This window comes from Galleria mellonella, unplaced genomic scaffold (assembly GCF_026898425.1).
Source record: "Galleria mellonella isolate WM207_F2 unplaced genomic scaffold, CSIRO_AGI_GalMel_v1 utg78, whole genome shotgun sequence".
NCBI classification, from domain to species: domain Eukaryota; kingdom Metazoa; phylum Arthropoda; class Insecta; order Lepidoptera; family Pyralidae; genus Galleria; species Galleria mellonella.
Genome location: NW_026442151.1, coordinates 3627319 through 3645852, shown reverse-complemented (window position 1 = coordinate 3645852; position 18534 = coordinate 3627319). Strand labels below are relative to the sequence as shown.

The 18534-nt window shown below is 32.6% G+C and overlaps 1 protein-coding gene across 16 annotated transcripts in view; it reads right to left on the bottom strand.

Moving 5' to 3' along the window:
• LOC113517361 (restin homolog) overlaps positions 1 to 18534 on the bottom strand; it is a 64770-nt gene that overhangs the window by 5137 nt on the left and 41099 nt on the right. For 9 of the 16 annotated variants that reach the window (XM_052901468.1, XM_052901469.1, XM_052901470.1 and 6 more), the window contains 12 exons: positions 17551 to 17640; positions 16678 to 16830; positions 16361 to 16597; positions 16059 to 16248; positions 15756 to 15975; positions 13246 to 13302; positions 5121 to 5261; positions 4427 to 4558; positions 4322 to 4342; positions 3948 to 4119; positions 3187 to 3543; positions 286 to 3104 (listed from right to left, as the gene is read on the bottom strand). In XM_052901468.1, coding sequence (XP_052757428.1) covers positions 286 to 3104; positions 3187 to 3543; positions 3948 to 4119; positions 4322 to 4342; positions 4427 to 4558; positions 5121 to 5261; positions 13246 to 13302; positions 15756 to 15975; positions 16059 to 16248; positions 16361 to 16597; positions 16678 to 16830; positions 17551 to 17640 — 4589 coding nt within the window. The remainder of the gene's footprint in view (positions 1 to 285; positions 3105 to 3186; positions 3544 to 3947; positions 4120 to 4321; positions 4343 to 4426; positions 4559 to 5120; positions 5262 to 13245; positions 13303 to 15755; positions 15976 to 16058; positions 16249 to 16360; positions 16598 to 16677; positions 16831 to 17550; positions 17641 to 18534) is intronic. The other 7 variants (XM_052901471.1, XM_052901472.1, XM_052901475.1 and 4 more) reach the window with 1 other exon arrangement.

Here is an 18534-nt window from a genome sequence, read left to right as displayed (position 1 = left end):
ATCTTAAATTCGCCATGTGGTCCCGGCATTGAATAGGCCACCCCTTCCTTTCCCATGGATGTCGTAAAACATCTCCAAAGTCTAACTGAGGTTGCCAATCCGCCTGTCAAGCGTGGCAGTTGCCAGTAGTTACTGGCAATACCTTCTAAGGGAGAGACTTATTATCTTAAATTAAGAAATTATGCGAATAAATGCGTAAATGTCAGTCTCATTATAATCTTTTCAGGGTACTTACAATATTTACTACGATTATTTTTTTGTGAAACAAAGTAAAGAATTATTTACCTTAACTTCTTCTTGTAATTTATTTACAAGATCATCTTTCAACTTTAATTCTTTTATTTTCTGTTCAATGTCTGCTTTAAATTTATTAATAGTAGCTTCGCTAAGTGCTAAAGCGTCGGTGCTAGATTTCTTAGTAGCTTGTAATTCTATTGTCAACTTCTCTAATTTGGTATCTTTTTCTGTGTCCGAACTTTGTTGAACATCTATCAACTCTAATTTCTGAGATAATTCTAATACTTTTCTTTCCGCCTCAGAAAGTTTTTGTTGAAGTCCATTTTGCTTTTCTACTTCAATTTTGATTTTTTCTTTGGATTCTTGTAACTGTTTTTCATAGTCGTTTAATTTATTTTTGAGATCATTCTTAATGCGTTTACTTTCTTTTTTATATTCGTCATACTGTGATTGCAACTGTTTATTCAAATCTTCGTAGTTTGATTTTTGACCCTCGTTAATATTTGTGAGTTGTTTTATATCTTGTTCTGATTTTTCTAACTGTTGCTGTAATTCTATAACTTTTTCTTTTGTTTGTTGTAATTCTTCTAATGACTTCCCTTGTTCTGCAATTTGATTTTGTAAAGATTTTACAGTTTTATTTAATAATCCCACTTCATTTTTATGCTTTTCGTTAACTTGAGCAATTTCGTCCCGAAGCTGTTTAATAGTAACTTCTGTTTCGTTAGTGCCCAGATGTAAAGTCTCATTTAATTTTTCTAGTTGCGATTCTTTATCCTTTATTAATGCCTCTTTATCTGATATTTCTTCTTTAACTTTTGTTATTTCTTCTTCTAATAATTTAATTTTGCCTATATCTGCGTTCTTTTGGTCATTCTGAGATTTTATTAAAATTTCTTTGTCTTCTAAAATTTTCTTTAATTCGCTACAAGAGCTGACGCTTTCTTCTAATCTGTTACAAATATTTTTATGGTCAGTTTTAATTGCATTCAATTCTGTCAAAACGTCGTTATATTTCGTTTCTATTGATGCTTTATCTTGAACTAAAACAGCCATTTCTTTCCTTAATGTGTCTAACTGACTTAACTGCTCCTTTAATATAGATTCTTCAGCAGAAGAATTTGCTATGAGGGTCTCGTACTTTTGCTTTACAGTTGACGCTTCTATTAAGGCATTACTTAATTTCTCTTCTATTTGTTTTTTGTTTTCATTGATTTTAGTAATTTCCTCATTAACCTGGTTTATTTGACGATCTTTCTCAGTAACTATTTCTATATTTGATTTTAAATCTACTTCAAGCATTTCTAATTTCAAAGTAAGTTCTTTAACATGATTTTGTTTTTCATCTAGGAGCGCTTTTAAACGATTTTCTTCTATTTTGTGATTATCTGATTCTTTACTTACGGCTGCCAACTGGTTACGAACTTCGGAAATTTCTTTCTCGTATTGATTTCTCTGGCTATTCAATTGTGAAGTCATATCGTCTAAGATTTTTTGCAATGAATCTTCATGTTTCCTAGCTTCTTCTAATTTATTATTTAGATCGTTTTGAGCTTCAGTCAGTTGATCTACTTTTTCCATTAACTTAACTTCAGAACTGACTCCTTCTGATTTTAATACTGCTATTTCTTCTTTATATTTGTCAATATTAACTTCAAGTTTTTTGCGAATAGTTTCGAATTCATTATTTAATTCTTGTTCTTTCACCTTAAATGCCTCGATTTCTGTTTTTAGTATAGTGTTTTCATCTAGCAATTTATCATTGTTAGATTCTATTTCTTTTGAACGGTTGTTCAATTCAGATAATCCATTTTCAAATTCTTTAATTTTATTTTCTGCAACTTTTAGTTTTTCAATATTGTCATTAATTGACTGTGTTAACTGACCACGTTCTAAGGAGAAATCTTCCTGTAATTTAAATAATTTTTGTTTGAGTTCTTGTTCTATTCTACCGTGATTATTGACTGTTTCTCTAAATTTATCTTTCAATTCTTGAAGTTCTTTTTCGCTTTCTTTGAGATGCTGTGAAAGCTGATTGAACTGTTCGTTAGAATCAGTAGCTTGTCCTGTAAGATTTAAATACTCTGTTTCAACTTTTTCTTTGGCTTTTTGTAATTCATCACACTTTTCCAAAACACTATCAAGTTGCCTTTTTCCTTCACCAATTTCCAGTTCCATTGTAGATACTTTGCTTTTAAGATCATTATTCAATTGAGTTAATTCATTAACCGATTGTTTTAATTTTTCATTTTCTTCTTTTAGAGCTTTTAATTCATCTACATTAATAATAAATTGAGAGTTAAGGGTATCAAATTCAATTTTACTTTGGTCTAAGGCCTGTTTATGGTTTTCAATTTCTTTCATAAGTTGTTCTATTTTTGTATTACGGTTGTCTATTTCTTTTTTATGTTCTTCTGCAATTTTACTATGTTTAATGTTAAAGTTGGCTGTGGCTTGTTCGAAGTCATCTTTTAGTTTTATAATTTCTTTGTCTCTCTCATGAATAGTTTGTTTATACTCTATAATTAATTTTTCAGTAGAATTATTAGAAGCACTACTTTCAGTCAATAACCTTTCGTAATCTTTTGTTTTGGCAGATAAACTTTGCTGTAGTTCCATGATTTCCAGTTTATTTTTTTCATTCTTTTGGGTTACATCATTCAATAAACTTTCATATTCATTAACCTTACTAGAATACTCTTCTTTGACACGATCGATTTCTTCTTGTAAAGATTTGCAAATAGTTTCTTGTTTTTTTCTAGCGTCTTCTACCTGTTCCAAATCTAACACTTTAGCACTAAGCTCCATTTTCAGTTTCGTGATTTCTTTGTTAAGGTTTACTTCGTGTTCTTTACTTGCGCCCAAAACTGTAATACAAAAAGAAAATTTATATAATTTTACACGTAAATGTTGATATTTTTATTATTTTATGTAGTTATTCCTTATTACCTTTATTCAACTCGAGTGTTTTGTCGTCAACAGCAGCCTGAAGCTGACTTAATTTTGTATTTAAATCTATTATTGTTTGACTGTTTTCTTTATTTAGTCTGTCGAGATTTTGTTTTTCAGTCTCTAATTTAGATTCGGCCAACTGTAAATTAGCCGATAATACAGATATCTGCGTTTCAAATTCGGTTTGAGCAATTGCTATCTTTGTTTTGGCCTCATTTAAAGCCTTTTCAGATTCAGATTTCACTCGAGCTAGTTCGTCGGACATACTTTTGCCTAGTGAGTCTTTCTCGTTTTCTTTTTCTTTGAGAAGAGCGTATGCTTCATCTAATAGTTTTTGCAATTCTGAAGATAGAGCTGAAATAAATAAATTTTATTTAACATTGACAACAAAAAGAAAAAAAAAAAAAAACATTGATAGCAAATTAAATTTTATATCAGGAGTTTCTGAATGTAGAAATATATCAACCTATATTAATATTTTCTTATTTATATATAGAAATGATAAATACTCGTGTATATATATATATATATACGAAATGTATGAAATTTACATAAAAAAATTCACAAGATAAAATTTTTTTAGGAACGTGAATTATTATCATAAATCGAGGTGCTTGAAGCATCTATTTAAATAAATATGGGTTTATCTTATAAATGTTTTTATATTTTAATAAAATAAATATACTAGTACAATTATGTTTTTAACTAGATGACGCTCTGGATTTATTGCATTAAAAATAAACTAAAAGAAATATTACTATGAGCAGCGGAGAGTTCTTCCTTGTGCTGTTCCGCAATCGCTGCCGCTTCAGCAGTGCGCTGATCTTCAAGCGCTTGCAGCGCTGCAACAGTGGTATCAGCTCGTGCCGCCTGTAGCGCTGCCTCCGCTTCCAACTCACGAATACGATGGAGGTGTGATGATTTTTCTTGCTATCATTAAAGTATTTTTAATTTATTACTTTTTTTTAATAAAAATCAAATTCAGTAATATATCAAAAAGTGATTTATAACACCTCTATATGTGTAATATTGTTCATAATTCAAATTTTATAATTGAAATCGTGTAAAATACAAGTGAGTCTATAAAAAAGTAAAATTATAAATTAATTAGTATATTTAAATAATTTTTTACCTCCATGGCTTCCTTATATTTCTGAAAAAGAAAAATATAAAACATTAATTGAAGATAGTGAAAATAGCACAAAAGAATTATAAAAAATATTATATGTATAATTACATTGTAATCTTCCCTATTGATGTTCTCTTCCTCTGATCTGAATAAGAGATCTTCAACCTTCTGCCTCTCGTCCTCCAGCTGTTTGTTGAGCTTATCCAACTCAGCTTTAAGCTTTCCATTTTCAGTAGCCGACTAGAATGTGCAAATTTATTTTATGTTAGTATTTTTATGATTTAAGTTTCGAAACGTCATATTCTGAATTCATAATAATCCTATATTATTTCGTTGAAAACATTATTAAGTCTTTCGATATTGACTTATAAAAGTGAGTATTTATTTATTTTGTTACCGTTTATTTTCACCAATATTTTTTTTTTGTCGTATCGATAGACGGACTAAGTCATTTCTAATTATTAAAATCAACAAACAATAGCCAGTTCAAATGGAGTTTTCGTCTTTGAATTTTAATCAATAACATCATGTTGTGACACCCATAAGATGTCTATCCAATAATGTTTTTAAACCTTGATTCTAAGTAATGAAACATTGACATATTTTTTACTTCATATTACCTTATTTTTTATTTAATTATTAATTTTCAAACGTTTTCTTTTGTACAAACCTTGTTATAACAATTACAAACACAAAAAAATTGTCAAATACACACAGCCGTTCTGGAGTGATGCGTATATTCGACAACTGATTTTTATTTATGGAGATTATTTTTTAATAAACAATAAAATTAATGATTAACCTGAGTAGCTTCTTTCTTCAATTGCGCCAAAGCGTTCTCCGCCCTCTCTGCTTGCAACGATACCTTTGCAACTTCAGAACGCTCCAACTCTCTTTCACGCATCAACCTCTCAAGGTGCTGTTGTTTCTCTCGCAGGAGTTCCTGTTTTTAGTGAAAGGACAAATTAATATTTGACAAATATCACTTATAAATTTGTTATTACTACTAATCGTGATATTAAACTCTCTAGTTTCAAAACCGTATTTGTATGCCAACGTTAATGATCTGGAAATACGAATCATTAAGTGACGAAATTTATTTATAAATAACCAGACATAATAAGTCATGTCTGGTTATTAAAAAAAAAAAATCGACCAATGCTAATTTATTAAATAAATACAAAATCATATACTAGTTCGAAGTAATATATGATCTTGGTATTCATTGGCCATTTCGCGGTCAACCGATAAGTTATAGTTTCCTTTATTATATTAATCGTATTACAATCATGTTCCACAATGTACCAAAATATTTATCTATGCGTTCATATTACTCTTATTTGATATCCAAATCGCGTGGTCTTCTTTCTTGTAGTCTTCTTCTGTTCATACTTTTAGGTCAAGGACGTCGTCATCTTATTCTGTAATTTATAAAAATTACAAAAGTTACTACTTATGTTAATTCTTCCATATGTTGAAATAAAATATATTTTATAGTATAATAAAAAATATAAATTCACTTACCTATGTCTGTAAGGGAAGGATTGTGGGTCCTAATCTCTATTTATGAGGTTGAAATAGTGTGCTTCCTGCTTATAAATGAGCTTCCAATAATGATTTATAGGATATAAATATATTTCAAGTCAAATAATTTCATTTTCTTTGTGTTATAAATGACAAACAAGTACATGATCTGCTTTATAATGGACATTTCGGTACTATGTACAGGTGGAGCTTAGGATGCACACAACTAAGACTTTAAAAGCAATAGTCACAGACATTTTTTCGATTTCCATTATGAGGAAACACAACAACTGCAATATACAGATATAATTTATGCAATCAACAGCGTAGTTCCCCATTGGAAGTACGCTATTGATTGCATAAAGAATTACCTGATAAAGGTAGGTGTCGAGTTTCGCACCATACACTTCGAACGGATCCGTTTTGTAAGCGGTATGCCTACTATATCCGCAGTAATAGAAATGTCGACGCCATTTTTCCTTGGCGAGCAGAGGCGTCAATCTTTAAATGTTTGAAAGCAACCGCGTCGACATTACCGATAGGCCGATGCATACGTTTCGTGTGATGCGAATCAGTGCACGCAGTTGTACGAGTTTTTATGCAAAAAATACTAAAATCTATGCGATGCGTACGGTGCGGAACTGTGGATGCCTATCTTAAAACAGTTCAGAGCTGGCGAAAATATCGCAAAATACATACGCATAAAAAGAAGTAATTTTAGAATGTCTTCCAGTTCGAAGTTATTTAAAAATTATTATTACTGGTAAGTAGTGGTTTTACCAAGTTTTGGAGTAAATCAGTAAACTTCGCATTGTTGTTTCTGCCTGAAGGGTTAGATAAGTATCTAGATGATGTAATGTCTGACTTAAAAGGCGTAATACAATTTACACATATATTTAGTCATCTTAACAACACATAAGGTTACCAGTCATGCATTGCTCTCCCGACTTTGCCTTCACTTGGGCGGCTTACTATATTGTGAAATCAGATGGTGTTATTGATATATTTTAATATGCCACATATCTAAATTTATATAGGATGAAACCAAAATTATTAGCATCCTTAAGAGTGTGTTCGAGCAATTAAAGTTGTTTTTTTGTTTTTCAATTAAACTTGCCCTAAGGAATAGCTCACGGCGCATCAAGCTGACAATTTAAAGTCTGTGTCGTTATTTGATCTTGTCTAAAAATATAGTGTTTAGTTGTTTAGAGTTTTACTAGTAGATTTCCTTAAAAAGATCTAATGATTAAAATTTCACCCCGCATGCCCCCAACAGTGACTGCACTTTTGTGTGTAAATTAATATTTTCAAACAATTCTATCAAATTAATATTTAAGCATTGTGTTAATTTGCATAATAGTATCTAGTTAACACTATATATTTCTACATTAAGCGAATTGAGATGCTTCTAAACCAGCCTAGTTCATGCACTAAATACCCCTAGTTTTTGTTTAATGTAAAGATGGTAACAGCATTGTGTCATCGCTTAATTGAATTCGCTAACAGTTTTGTTCGTTGTTCTTTATCTAAGTTCACCTTTACTCAAATACGAAGCCCGACTCGAATCTTCATAAATATTTATAAAGTATTCCTTGGGTTTAAGGGACAGTACCTATGCCTACGCAAAATACCATTATTAAGAACCTACGCCTCACTACTCTCATATTGACCTTACTATATTAATAAATTATTTTACGTTGAATATATAGATACCTACTACTATTTATACATATCGAGGCCAAAATCAAGTTTGTTCACTACTTAGATTATGAAGTATATAGTACGTTATACTAAGTCTATGATTCAACATGATCAGCATTATAGTTATAATAAAATTAAATATTTATTGTGCTATTTTCACCATCATTATAATAGCTGTACAGAGTACCTATAGCCAAATAGGATAATTTTAACGCGACAAGACATATAAGTACGTAGGTGTTTAGTTATTATTATGTACTTATTACATTTTATGTATTTTTATATTGTGAATATTGCTTTTTCATACATATGTACCTGATATTGCGAAAGTAGGTACAATATGTCTAGGTAAGTGCTTATTTGAGATTGTAAATATGTAATAGAATTATGTAGGTAACAGTAATAGATTCGATAAAAGTAGGTACACAATGTTTTTTGCAATGATAAATTATTTTTTAATACATTATTAAATATCGATAAGTATAAGGTAAGTTTTATGGTGATTTGCAAATTGTAAGTACCTATTTATTACCTATATATTGAGTAGACATGTAGACTATTGTAAAAGGGAGTTTGTTTATTTTATAATTTTTTATGACTTTGCTTATCAAGCCTATTATTATTAAAAAAAAAAAAACAAAAATAGCTTTGTTTTTTTTTTTCGTGAGAGCAACATTTTATGATAATTGAGAATGCCCTTCTCTGAAATTGTTCAAAAATAATTATTATGTACATATACTGATTGAAAATTAAGTCACATTATCATAAACTATAAAAAACGGTTAGTGAGCTTTAGTTTAGCCAGACTGTTAACATAAAGACCAGACTTAGCCAAATTAGGTAGAAAGGCTATAATTTTTGGTTATCTCGCAAAACTAAAAGTCTCACAAGATAATAAGAAACTCAGTTTGGGATTTATTATTATAAAAATGCCACACCAGAACACAATGTGTCTAGAATGGACATCGCATCAACGGAATGTTATGTTGGTCAATGGAAATAGAGTAATTCTCCATATACCTTTGCTTATTTTTGCGATATATTTTATTTAAGTATAAGTAAGCTTTTAATTGAGATTTAAAAATTCGTTGATCGTGATGCCAATTAAAATTTCTAACTCTATGGTAAAGGAAAATATCATAAATAAATCAAATTAATTCGACAGGCTTAGCCCTTAAGCTTAGCCTTGGTACGCTGGAGTCCAATTACGCTCAGGGAAATTTCATAGATTAAGGAAAGGGAATATACCTGGGAAGTTTATACAAATTGAGAGTTATGTTATAAAACTCTCAAATATTATGAGGAATATTACTTATTCTCAAGGTTATATTCAATAATATACATGACAATGATAAGACGACAAACATTACTTCATTTGGGGCATGTCGTTACGTATTATTATTTTTTACATTTCAATTAAATACTTAAAGTAGGTACAGTTTATATATTTACTATTTTAAAAAATTAAATTTAGAAAAAAATGGTAGCATAATTAGTTAAAGTAAGCAATAATAATTACTTATAGTACCATTTGAGGCGCTTTAAAAAAACAACTTTGTAAGTAAATATCTGTCTCTAATTTTATTAGGCAATCTTATTAATTAATTGAAACATCATAATCATAATTGTCGAAATAGTATGTAAATATACGAAGGGATTAGATCAATAGGATAATAGCTAAAAAGTACGCATTACGTAAAAGATGTAATGGTATTATTATATTAAATAAGAAATACAGAAATCTGTTCATTCGATAAATAATTAAATAAAGTTAATACTCTTATAGGTATTACTAGGATTATGTCTGGGAAGTCGGCATGTACCGTTTAAATATTTATAGCTATGACTAGGTAGTCAAGCACTAGACTCGATCGATCGCCTTGGCGCTGTATTGCCTTTGAACTTAACTATGGCGGGAGAAAGCACAATGCACTTTGCCCCTGTCTAGTATTCAACGATCATTGCAGTTGGTAGCGTAGGACTTTTACATGCATCTAGGAACTTCAAGTTAACAGTCCACTTACTGGATAAAACAATTCATTGCTTATAGATATGGATAACATTATTTGTATACGATTGGTCGCTACTCATGGCATTTCTTGTATTTGAGGAATTAAGGTTTGTACCTTCTTTGTAGGCCTTTTGCAGTCTTAGAATTTCCATCAAAAAACAACGATGTTTTTTTCGAAGCAAATTATAAATCGTACGAACGGGTTCCATTATTCTATTTTTAAACAAGAAGAAGACTGAGATATTACAGTGTACTTATGTTGTTAAATCAGACAAAACTGTAAACTGAGTCGAGTAAAATGGGCATTTACCGTGTTTTACTCAATTTACGTGGGTAATTAATTTATAAATATCCACTTATAAAGTAGGTAGTAAGTATAAGCGATAAGGACAGTACTTATGGACACGAACTTGTTAATTTAGTAAGTAGGTAATCATAAAACAGTAAAATATCTAAATTTTTTTATATAGTAGTTATATAGAAAACGATAATACAAAATGAGAAATGATATAGCACTGAAACCCAGCGATAATATTCATGAAATTGAATATTTTTCTTTAAGAAATATAACCGATTTTTAATATCCAAAGAATCACTAGCTAGAAATATGTAAGTTTTCTTTCAGTTCTAATCTATATATTCCTCATATCGGCCGTTAACTGTCCAATATTGTACATAAACCTCGACCATAAGGTGAGGTTTAGCAGTAATTGCCACGTTTGGCAGGCGGGTTAGCAACCAATCTATATATTATTCAAGTAATATTTTCTTTATATAAATTTTAGAAAATATTAAATAATTATATATATATATATATATATATATATATATATATATATATATATATATATATTTTATACAACTTAGAATGGCAAACAAGCTGACGGCCCACCTGATGGAAAATGGTAACCGTCGCCTATAGACATGAGCAGTATCATGGACATAACATAGTATACTTTCGCCCATGATACTCCCCATGCGTTGCCATTCCTGAGGACTCAGATGTTATTCCTCTGTACCCAGTAAATTCACACCATATCTCACCCTTCAAACCGAAACACGGCCATGCAAATACATATATCAATCAATACATATAAATAATAAAATCGTAACTGGTCGCTATCTGTACATGGAAGATATATAAAAGAAACTATTATAAGGGGGTTTTATAAACCTGTATTTTTGTGTATGTTAATCTTAGAAATGGCTTGACCAATTTGAATGGCTATAAAATAATCGATCAGTGGAATTGGCTGAAGTTTTTTATATGTAATTATTTTCGAAAATTCTGTCTACTCGTGCGAAGCTGAGTCAGTACGCTAGTATATAATATATACAGTTTTATTATATATGAAATTTATACTAAAGTCATAAAAATAAAAACTTCACAATTCTTGCCAAATCTATCAATCGCTTTATGTTACAATGTATATTTGTTACTCATGTCTATTATATACATATATATGCCAATCTCATTTCACCCTCAACATGTACAGAAGCGGAAAATTATTTACAAACCTAAAGCCCATGTGCAAACCACTCCCAGAATACGCATACTTATTGCACTCCACAATTACACACCCACATTCTAGTCGAAGATCACTTTGGCTGTGCATTAACATGAAACTAGGCGAGTTGGCATTATATTTACAAATATAGTGAAAAGAGCACGAGCTGAGAGAGTACATTATTTCGTTTATTATTCACGACCCCTGACACTTCATAGCTTCTCGCTAGTTTCATATTATGTACATACCAATAATTACGGAAGAGCATGCTATCGTGTTTTGTAACAAACAGCACAGATAATGTTTGATTTAATAAATATAATCGAATTGGCATTTTTCTCTTTTTGTATTTAGTTAAAAAATTTGCATGGACTTATCAGCACACATTATTTTATAAATAATAGCTGATATAAATTGATGTTTATAAAATAAAATATTTATATCTATATAATTATCCAGGCCGTTTGTTACGACTTTTATACAGCAAATACAGCGATATTAGTTTAATAAAACAACTTAAAATCAGTTAATAGTAATACTTTATTATTACCAGTAGAGGGTAATGCAGGATCGGATAATAATACACCACAAATACAGTATAATTTATTAAAAACTCATAAACGTTTCCGTTTATTTATTAATTAACATTCACATATTCATTTTCTTTAAATATAAATTAGCAACTATCGTATCCTAAAGTTATTCTAAGAGTAAATATTATCAACTAGTTAGTTATAAGAAACATTATAATATATTAATATTAAAAGTGTAAAATTATATAAAAGCAAAAGGGAATGCTCTTGTTCAAATGAGTTCTTACATTTATGAATATCATCATAACTTACAGGCACTGGTCAATGATTAAAAGTAAATAGGTACTTAATGATTTGATCATTAATAAATAACAATTTATTAATTGCACCAAATAATAAATAATCTGGGTACTGGGTACGATTAATTTTCGAAAATAAATAAATAAATAAAATGGAATATAAAAACCAAATAATATCACAGTTTTACCTTTGATAGAAGCTAATATTTAACAGCATTTTGTGTGCAACAGTAAATCTAATTCGATCTCTTGAGCGCATGGTACATTGTGGGAACATGATTATAAAAATAGCAGGCTATTTGTACTTATAGTGCGTTATAATTGACAAATATTGTCTTCTAGTAGGATACAGTCACTATTGTAACAAAAAAATTTTGAAATAGCTGCTAAGTAACTTCTATTCCAAAATTTTCATGTAAATTGCAACATAAAAACTGTTGTCTGGTGAAACATCTTAAATAAATTTCTGTTAGCATTTTAGTTTGTAAGTAACACTATTCATTACAAAACAAAAGAAAAACGAAAATAACTATATTCGTTGTTCGCTGTCATTAGTAAGAGAAAATCGACTTGGGTAGTCGACGCAGTCGAAAAATGGATGTCCCGATATCGCCGGCACAGAGGTTGGTGAATACATTCGTCAAACATGTGCCAAACTTCAAAACTTGATAAATTGGACGAACACTATACTCACATATAGTATTGGCCCGATTATTATTGGCACTGTGTTTAAAGGCCCCAGTACATTGGGCTAACTTGTTGGACCAAAAGCAAAGACGCTATTCACACGTTAACATTGGCCATTTAATAAAATGATATTTCTTTTTTTTTAACATAACGTACATTACTAACATTTAGATAAAAACTGCTGTACATAAATTATCTTCTTTGTGCCATTATTTTTAGTAACATCAAAGAACGTCTAAAAATAATAACAAGAGAAGATAGTGGACGGCTCATCGTGATTGAACGTTTGTTTATTTACGTATACGATACTTATTATTTCTTATCGCCAGTGTAATTCGTAAACATTCACGCGCAATAAACTTATCCGCGCTGACGCGTGACTGCTAAGTGGACAAAAAGCCAATGTGTGAACGCTAATGAAGAATTGCACAAAAGAACTTTGGATATGTATGAAATGCCAACATTTGTTATTTGACCAACCAGCATTGGTTTCGAGTAAATCCAACATGTTGGCCTAAAATGTAATGTTGGTGACAAGAGTTGGAGCTAAGTAGGTCCAACATGTTGGCCCAAAATGTACTGCGACCTTTGCGTTTTGACGTTTGGCACACGTGTGTGCGGTGTCAACACTATCCTACCGCGCGGCGATAGTGGGGTACTGTACCTGGAGGGCGTTCTTCGCCGACACCGGTGTGGAGGAGGCGCGCGGACCACCGACTCGCTGCCGCCGTGCCGTTAGTGACAGTGCGTATGCGCAACAAACATGAGGGAAAACAACACGCGTTAACGCACTCCACTCCAACTATATAGCGGACTAGTGCTGCGATGTGCTTTTCGAGAGCTATCAACTATTTATAACGAGATTTTCCTTTTATCTTGTCGAAAAACTTCGTAAAAGGTCGACTTAGATTAAAATAGGCTTCGATCAAATAATAGTAGAAAATCTGGTTATGAAATAATGTATGAGGTGTATGATATTAATGTGATTATTGTAATAAAATTACACTAATGTGTAAATAAATATTTTAGATAACAACTCTTATCACGTTTATAAATACATATACTATTTAAAACAGAATCAAGTATAAATAATGTTGTTAGCTCTCGTTTCAACACAGTCCAGTTAATAGTTAATGTAAATTCCAACAAACGATTCTTGTATGAAAAGAAACACAATGTTGGAAAAGACAATAAACACAACACTATATAGTTGAATATCAAAACTTCTAATGTAGCATTGAGAAAGAAAGTGCTATACTATATGTACTGTAAGTTCATAATAACTACAAGTGAGAAAAAAATCCAAATTAAGAAGCTCTATAATATACCTAATACATATTTATGATGTAATTGAAATAATAGGATTCGTCTGAGGGCGCAGAGAAAATATTTCATACGAAGAACGGATATTTAAACATGGAATGTAAATCTAATAATCCACTGATTTAATAGATAGGCAATTATGTAGATGTGGATATTTATACACAATATATTTGTGTAATATATACATTGTATAATGGACATATAATTGTAAGCAATTTACGAGGAGATTCTTTGTGATTTTACAAAATATTTATATTTGGAGAATTAATTATTAATTTACAGTACCATAATATAATACATCAATATTTTCATTAAAATTGAAAGCGTCTGAGACATATAAGACAAATACAAATATGTAAGTTAAAAAAAACATTGTGCAAAGGTAAAATACAATATTTATATAAAAATATTGTGCTAACTTGATATTATTGCAATAGGGACATGGGAGCTTTAAATTTGTTTGCCATCTAGTGGGTAAAAAATAGATATATATGTATTTAGTTCTGAAGTTCTTATGGAGTTTGATTATATGTTATATGGACCACAACACCGTGCGTGAAGTAGCAGCATATACAACACTTATTAGTGGCCACTGTTCACTTAAGATTTGTTAATTACATATAAATAAATACACATAAATATATACATTATAGACCTAATGGCATTATCTTAAAAATAATATCACAGTCTGAAATCAAATTACTACTAAATATCATAAGATATGACTATTGCAGTCTCTTTAAAATTATATAGGACTAAATGAATAAGCGATCCTAGAAGCCAACTAAATGAAATACTGATACATATAAATTTGTTTACGATTCACTTTGCGAATAAAAAATTAATTAGCCTCATAATAAAACGACACACATCAGTGAATCGCAAACGCAATAAAACATATAATAAGTTAAATAAAAACACAAGGGCCAAACCAAAGGGGTGCCAGCTACAGACCAAAACAAAACTCAAACTGATGCTCATGCAAACGATAAGCTACCTTCTACATGACAACCATCCTCTTGTGTGTCACGCTTAGATCGTGCCCTGATTGTGGCCTCCATTTCACGGCAATGTATACAGATCGTGATGTACTCGTATGTACCGACGGACAATTGCTTTGTAATTTGCGTTCGGCTATTTTACTTTAAATATTTAACGGCAATTTCTTATCAGCAACGGTGAAAGTAACACGAGACCAATTAGAGACACAAGGACGAGGTATATTAATCAATTTCCATCGTGCACCTAACCGTAAAATAGTCGATCGTTTCAGAGTAGGAGGGCCGTTCATATATACACAACGTAAGGGTATGTGAACTGAAAGGGCGACACGCAAGAGAAATGGTAACTTTTTCCAAAGCCCGAGAAGTGAGTACGCGGCGGCGGCATCTCCACGAATATGTCAGTAGCTGCGGCAACCCCGTGGCTGGCCCTCGTCACGGCGGCCGGCCTGCCCGCCCACCGGACCACCTCGCCGCCCGCGCCCCGCGCACCCCGCGACACCGACCCGCTCGCGCTGCTGCCGCTCGACTCGCTGCGCCGCGACCGCTCACCCCTGCTGCTCTCAAAGCTGAGCACGCTCTCTGAGCATCGCCACGACTTGGGAAGTGTCTCGCTAGCCCATCGTCGCGGGTTCAACTCTTTTGACTTCGCGTTTGAGCGGAATACGATATCATAGTAAACGCGCGGCTGGGGCAGAGCGATGATGGCGCAGCGGTCATACTCGACGTGTTTTACGAGTAATGTTTTGTCTAGGAGACTCGGCGCGCTGCGGTGCGGTCTCGCTCGGACGGGGGGCAGGGGCGAACGAGGTGATCGGGGCTCGGCCGAACGCGCGCGAGGCTAGCCTACCTGAGTGCCCAGCGACGTCACCCCGAGCCTCACCCCCACACGGGACGACGCAATCGATGTGCCCAGCGACGTCAGGGATTCGCGAGAGTTGGAGCGCCTCAGTGGTGTTGCACGTCCGTTGTTATGTATGGCACACGCACCAGGCTTGCGGTTTGACGGTGACCGTGATACTTTTGCTATAGGCGCAAACAATCCGAAGCGAGGCGCGCACTCGAAGTATCTGTAAATGCCGCAAGGTTGTTTATTGATTTCTTGGAGCTATAAACTCATAATAAAATTAATTATATAGATGATTTTATTAACCTCTTTCCATCAACAGAACCATCGTTCTTTCCGAGCGGATCATCGAGTTCAACTCCTGCCCAAACTCCAGGAGCGAATTCAGTGACGCCGACATAACGCAGTGTACCAGCTTTACTTCCGCGACTACTGGATACTATGACGCGGTCACCCATTCGGAGTTCTCCATTGGTCGTTGTCGAAATTGACGCATCTACAAAAGATATTAAATTATTTGTTACAATTTAATTAATGTTAGTATATAAATACAAATAACGCATTTTTTTTAATTTAAATAATTTTGTTATTAATTGAAAACTCCTTACTCATTTTGCTGCTGACAACGCTACGCACGCTTCCATTTGGAGACAGAGTGCGCCTGGGTCTACCGATGCCAGACGGCGGGCGTTCGAATACGCTGCTCGCGTCAGAGGCCGGTGAGGCATCATGTGGTGCATGTGTCACTAGAGGTACTCTAGTGAGACGCGTCAGTCGGGAGAATACTCCACGCTTCTCTGCACATTGGAAGTAACGAACTCCCGCAACTGAGCCATCGTTTTTTCCTGAAAACACAGGTCATGTAATGCAAAATCAAATTTTATATTTAATTTTTAGTCCGAAATTGATAAGAATTTATTCTTACCAATAGGATCATCGAGCACGATCCCTGCCCAATCTCCAGGAGCAAATTGTGTTTCGCCGATGTAAGCGATCTGACCAGGCTTAGTGCCGCCTACCCATACTCGTTCACCAATAATAAAGCTGTCAGTATCCTCAGTCAATATGACACTGTGATCTGGAACATCAAAATGAAACTTTGGTATTTCTAGTTTAATAATATATATGGTTTACCAAGAAACGACAATATCTACTAATATCGTCAATTTAAGACTGTACCTACTTGTGCACTTTTCATTAGATAACAGTATTATTCATTGAATGGGATTTACTTTATGAAAGCAAATATATTGATTACTTGAATATGCATGTTCATAGCATTCCATATTCTTAGCACGCTTATGATATGCGTACGTCAAGAATACCGTTGCATGCAAGTGCAACGGCCATCGAGGAACAATTTGCAAACAAGTTTGCATACCATTATCGTTACATCGGAATTACAAACTTTCGCTTCATTCTTAGCACTACAAACTGCCTACTGCATAGATGCAGATATAATATAACAAACTGCATTTGACCTCAAATACATTTCTTTTAGCATAATATTTAAATTTGTAAATCTGTTGCAAATAAAACCATGCCTGCAGCCAGTGCATCGCAAACACAAAGCAAGTAGAATAACCGCTACATAGGCAAATATTTAAAGAGCATGTGATCGGTGGTGTGGATTTCGGATGAATGATTTACTATACATTATAATTTTATAGTGAAACAAAAATGTTTAATGCAGAACAAACCGACAATAATACAATTGTTATTTAGAAGATAATTTCTAATATGATTATTATCGTAGATTTGTCTCATTGCAGAGCAGCATCATAAGAGGTGCCCTTACCTGAAGACCTTCTAAGGCCTGCCTCGCTGAGACGGCGCGGGTGCTTCTCCCAAAGTGCATCCATTGAGGTGATGCTGTAGGTGCTGCTAGCTGTGATGACATAAGCGACACAGAAACACATTAGCCACTACAAACACACAACACAACTATAGCCGACACCTTTGCCTGAATTACCTACTTCTCACGGTATTGCACAAATGTTGCGTATTTGACAAAAATAATAGGAGATTGGATGGATTTTTTGTTCATTAACCAAGTTACACTCACATTTATTTATCCATGATCGTTATTATGTTAATTTATGTCACGGTCTATGCACGGATAATATAAACCGTGATGTCATTTATTACTCGTACTTATTTGAGATTATTTTTAAGTAAATTAAGTCAACCAGTTTTTTTTTAATTATAACGACCTAAGTCTTCAATATTATAAACATAAATAATTATTAAGATATTGTTATAAAGACAATGGGTCTAATTACATGCTTTGATTTGATGGATCTACGTGGGCGAGCTTCTCGACATGGTTGAATAGCCACTTAGTCGTACTGGACGCGAATTGAGGCATTTTATACGCGGATAACATCTTTATTAATGTTAAAAGGCGTTTACAACGACTTAGTAACTGGCTATTACAAACTAGAATGGTTTTTTAAATTAGTAGCAGCTGTCTATGAATTATTTTCAGTTACTTTTACGTGCGGTTATGATTAATTGTAATATCACTACATTTTGAATGTTTCATTGATTTCGTTACCTATTATCTCTAATTAATCATGCATAAATTAATTTCCATTTTCTAATGCGATTACTTTTAATATATCAAGTATCTTATTTGTTGTTTTTTTTTATAAATTAAAACTGGAATGTTATCATTTCCAGTAGGTACTCCCACCACCATTACGCAATGTGCTAATTAATAACAGTGATATCCATTACCACTTTAACCACAATCGATGCTAGAGGAATTATGATTATGATA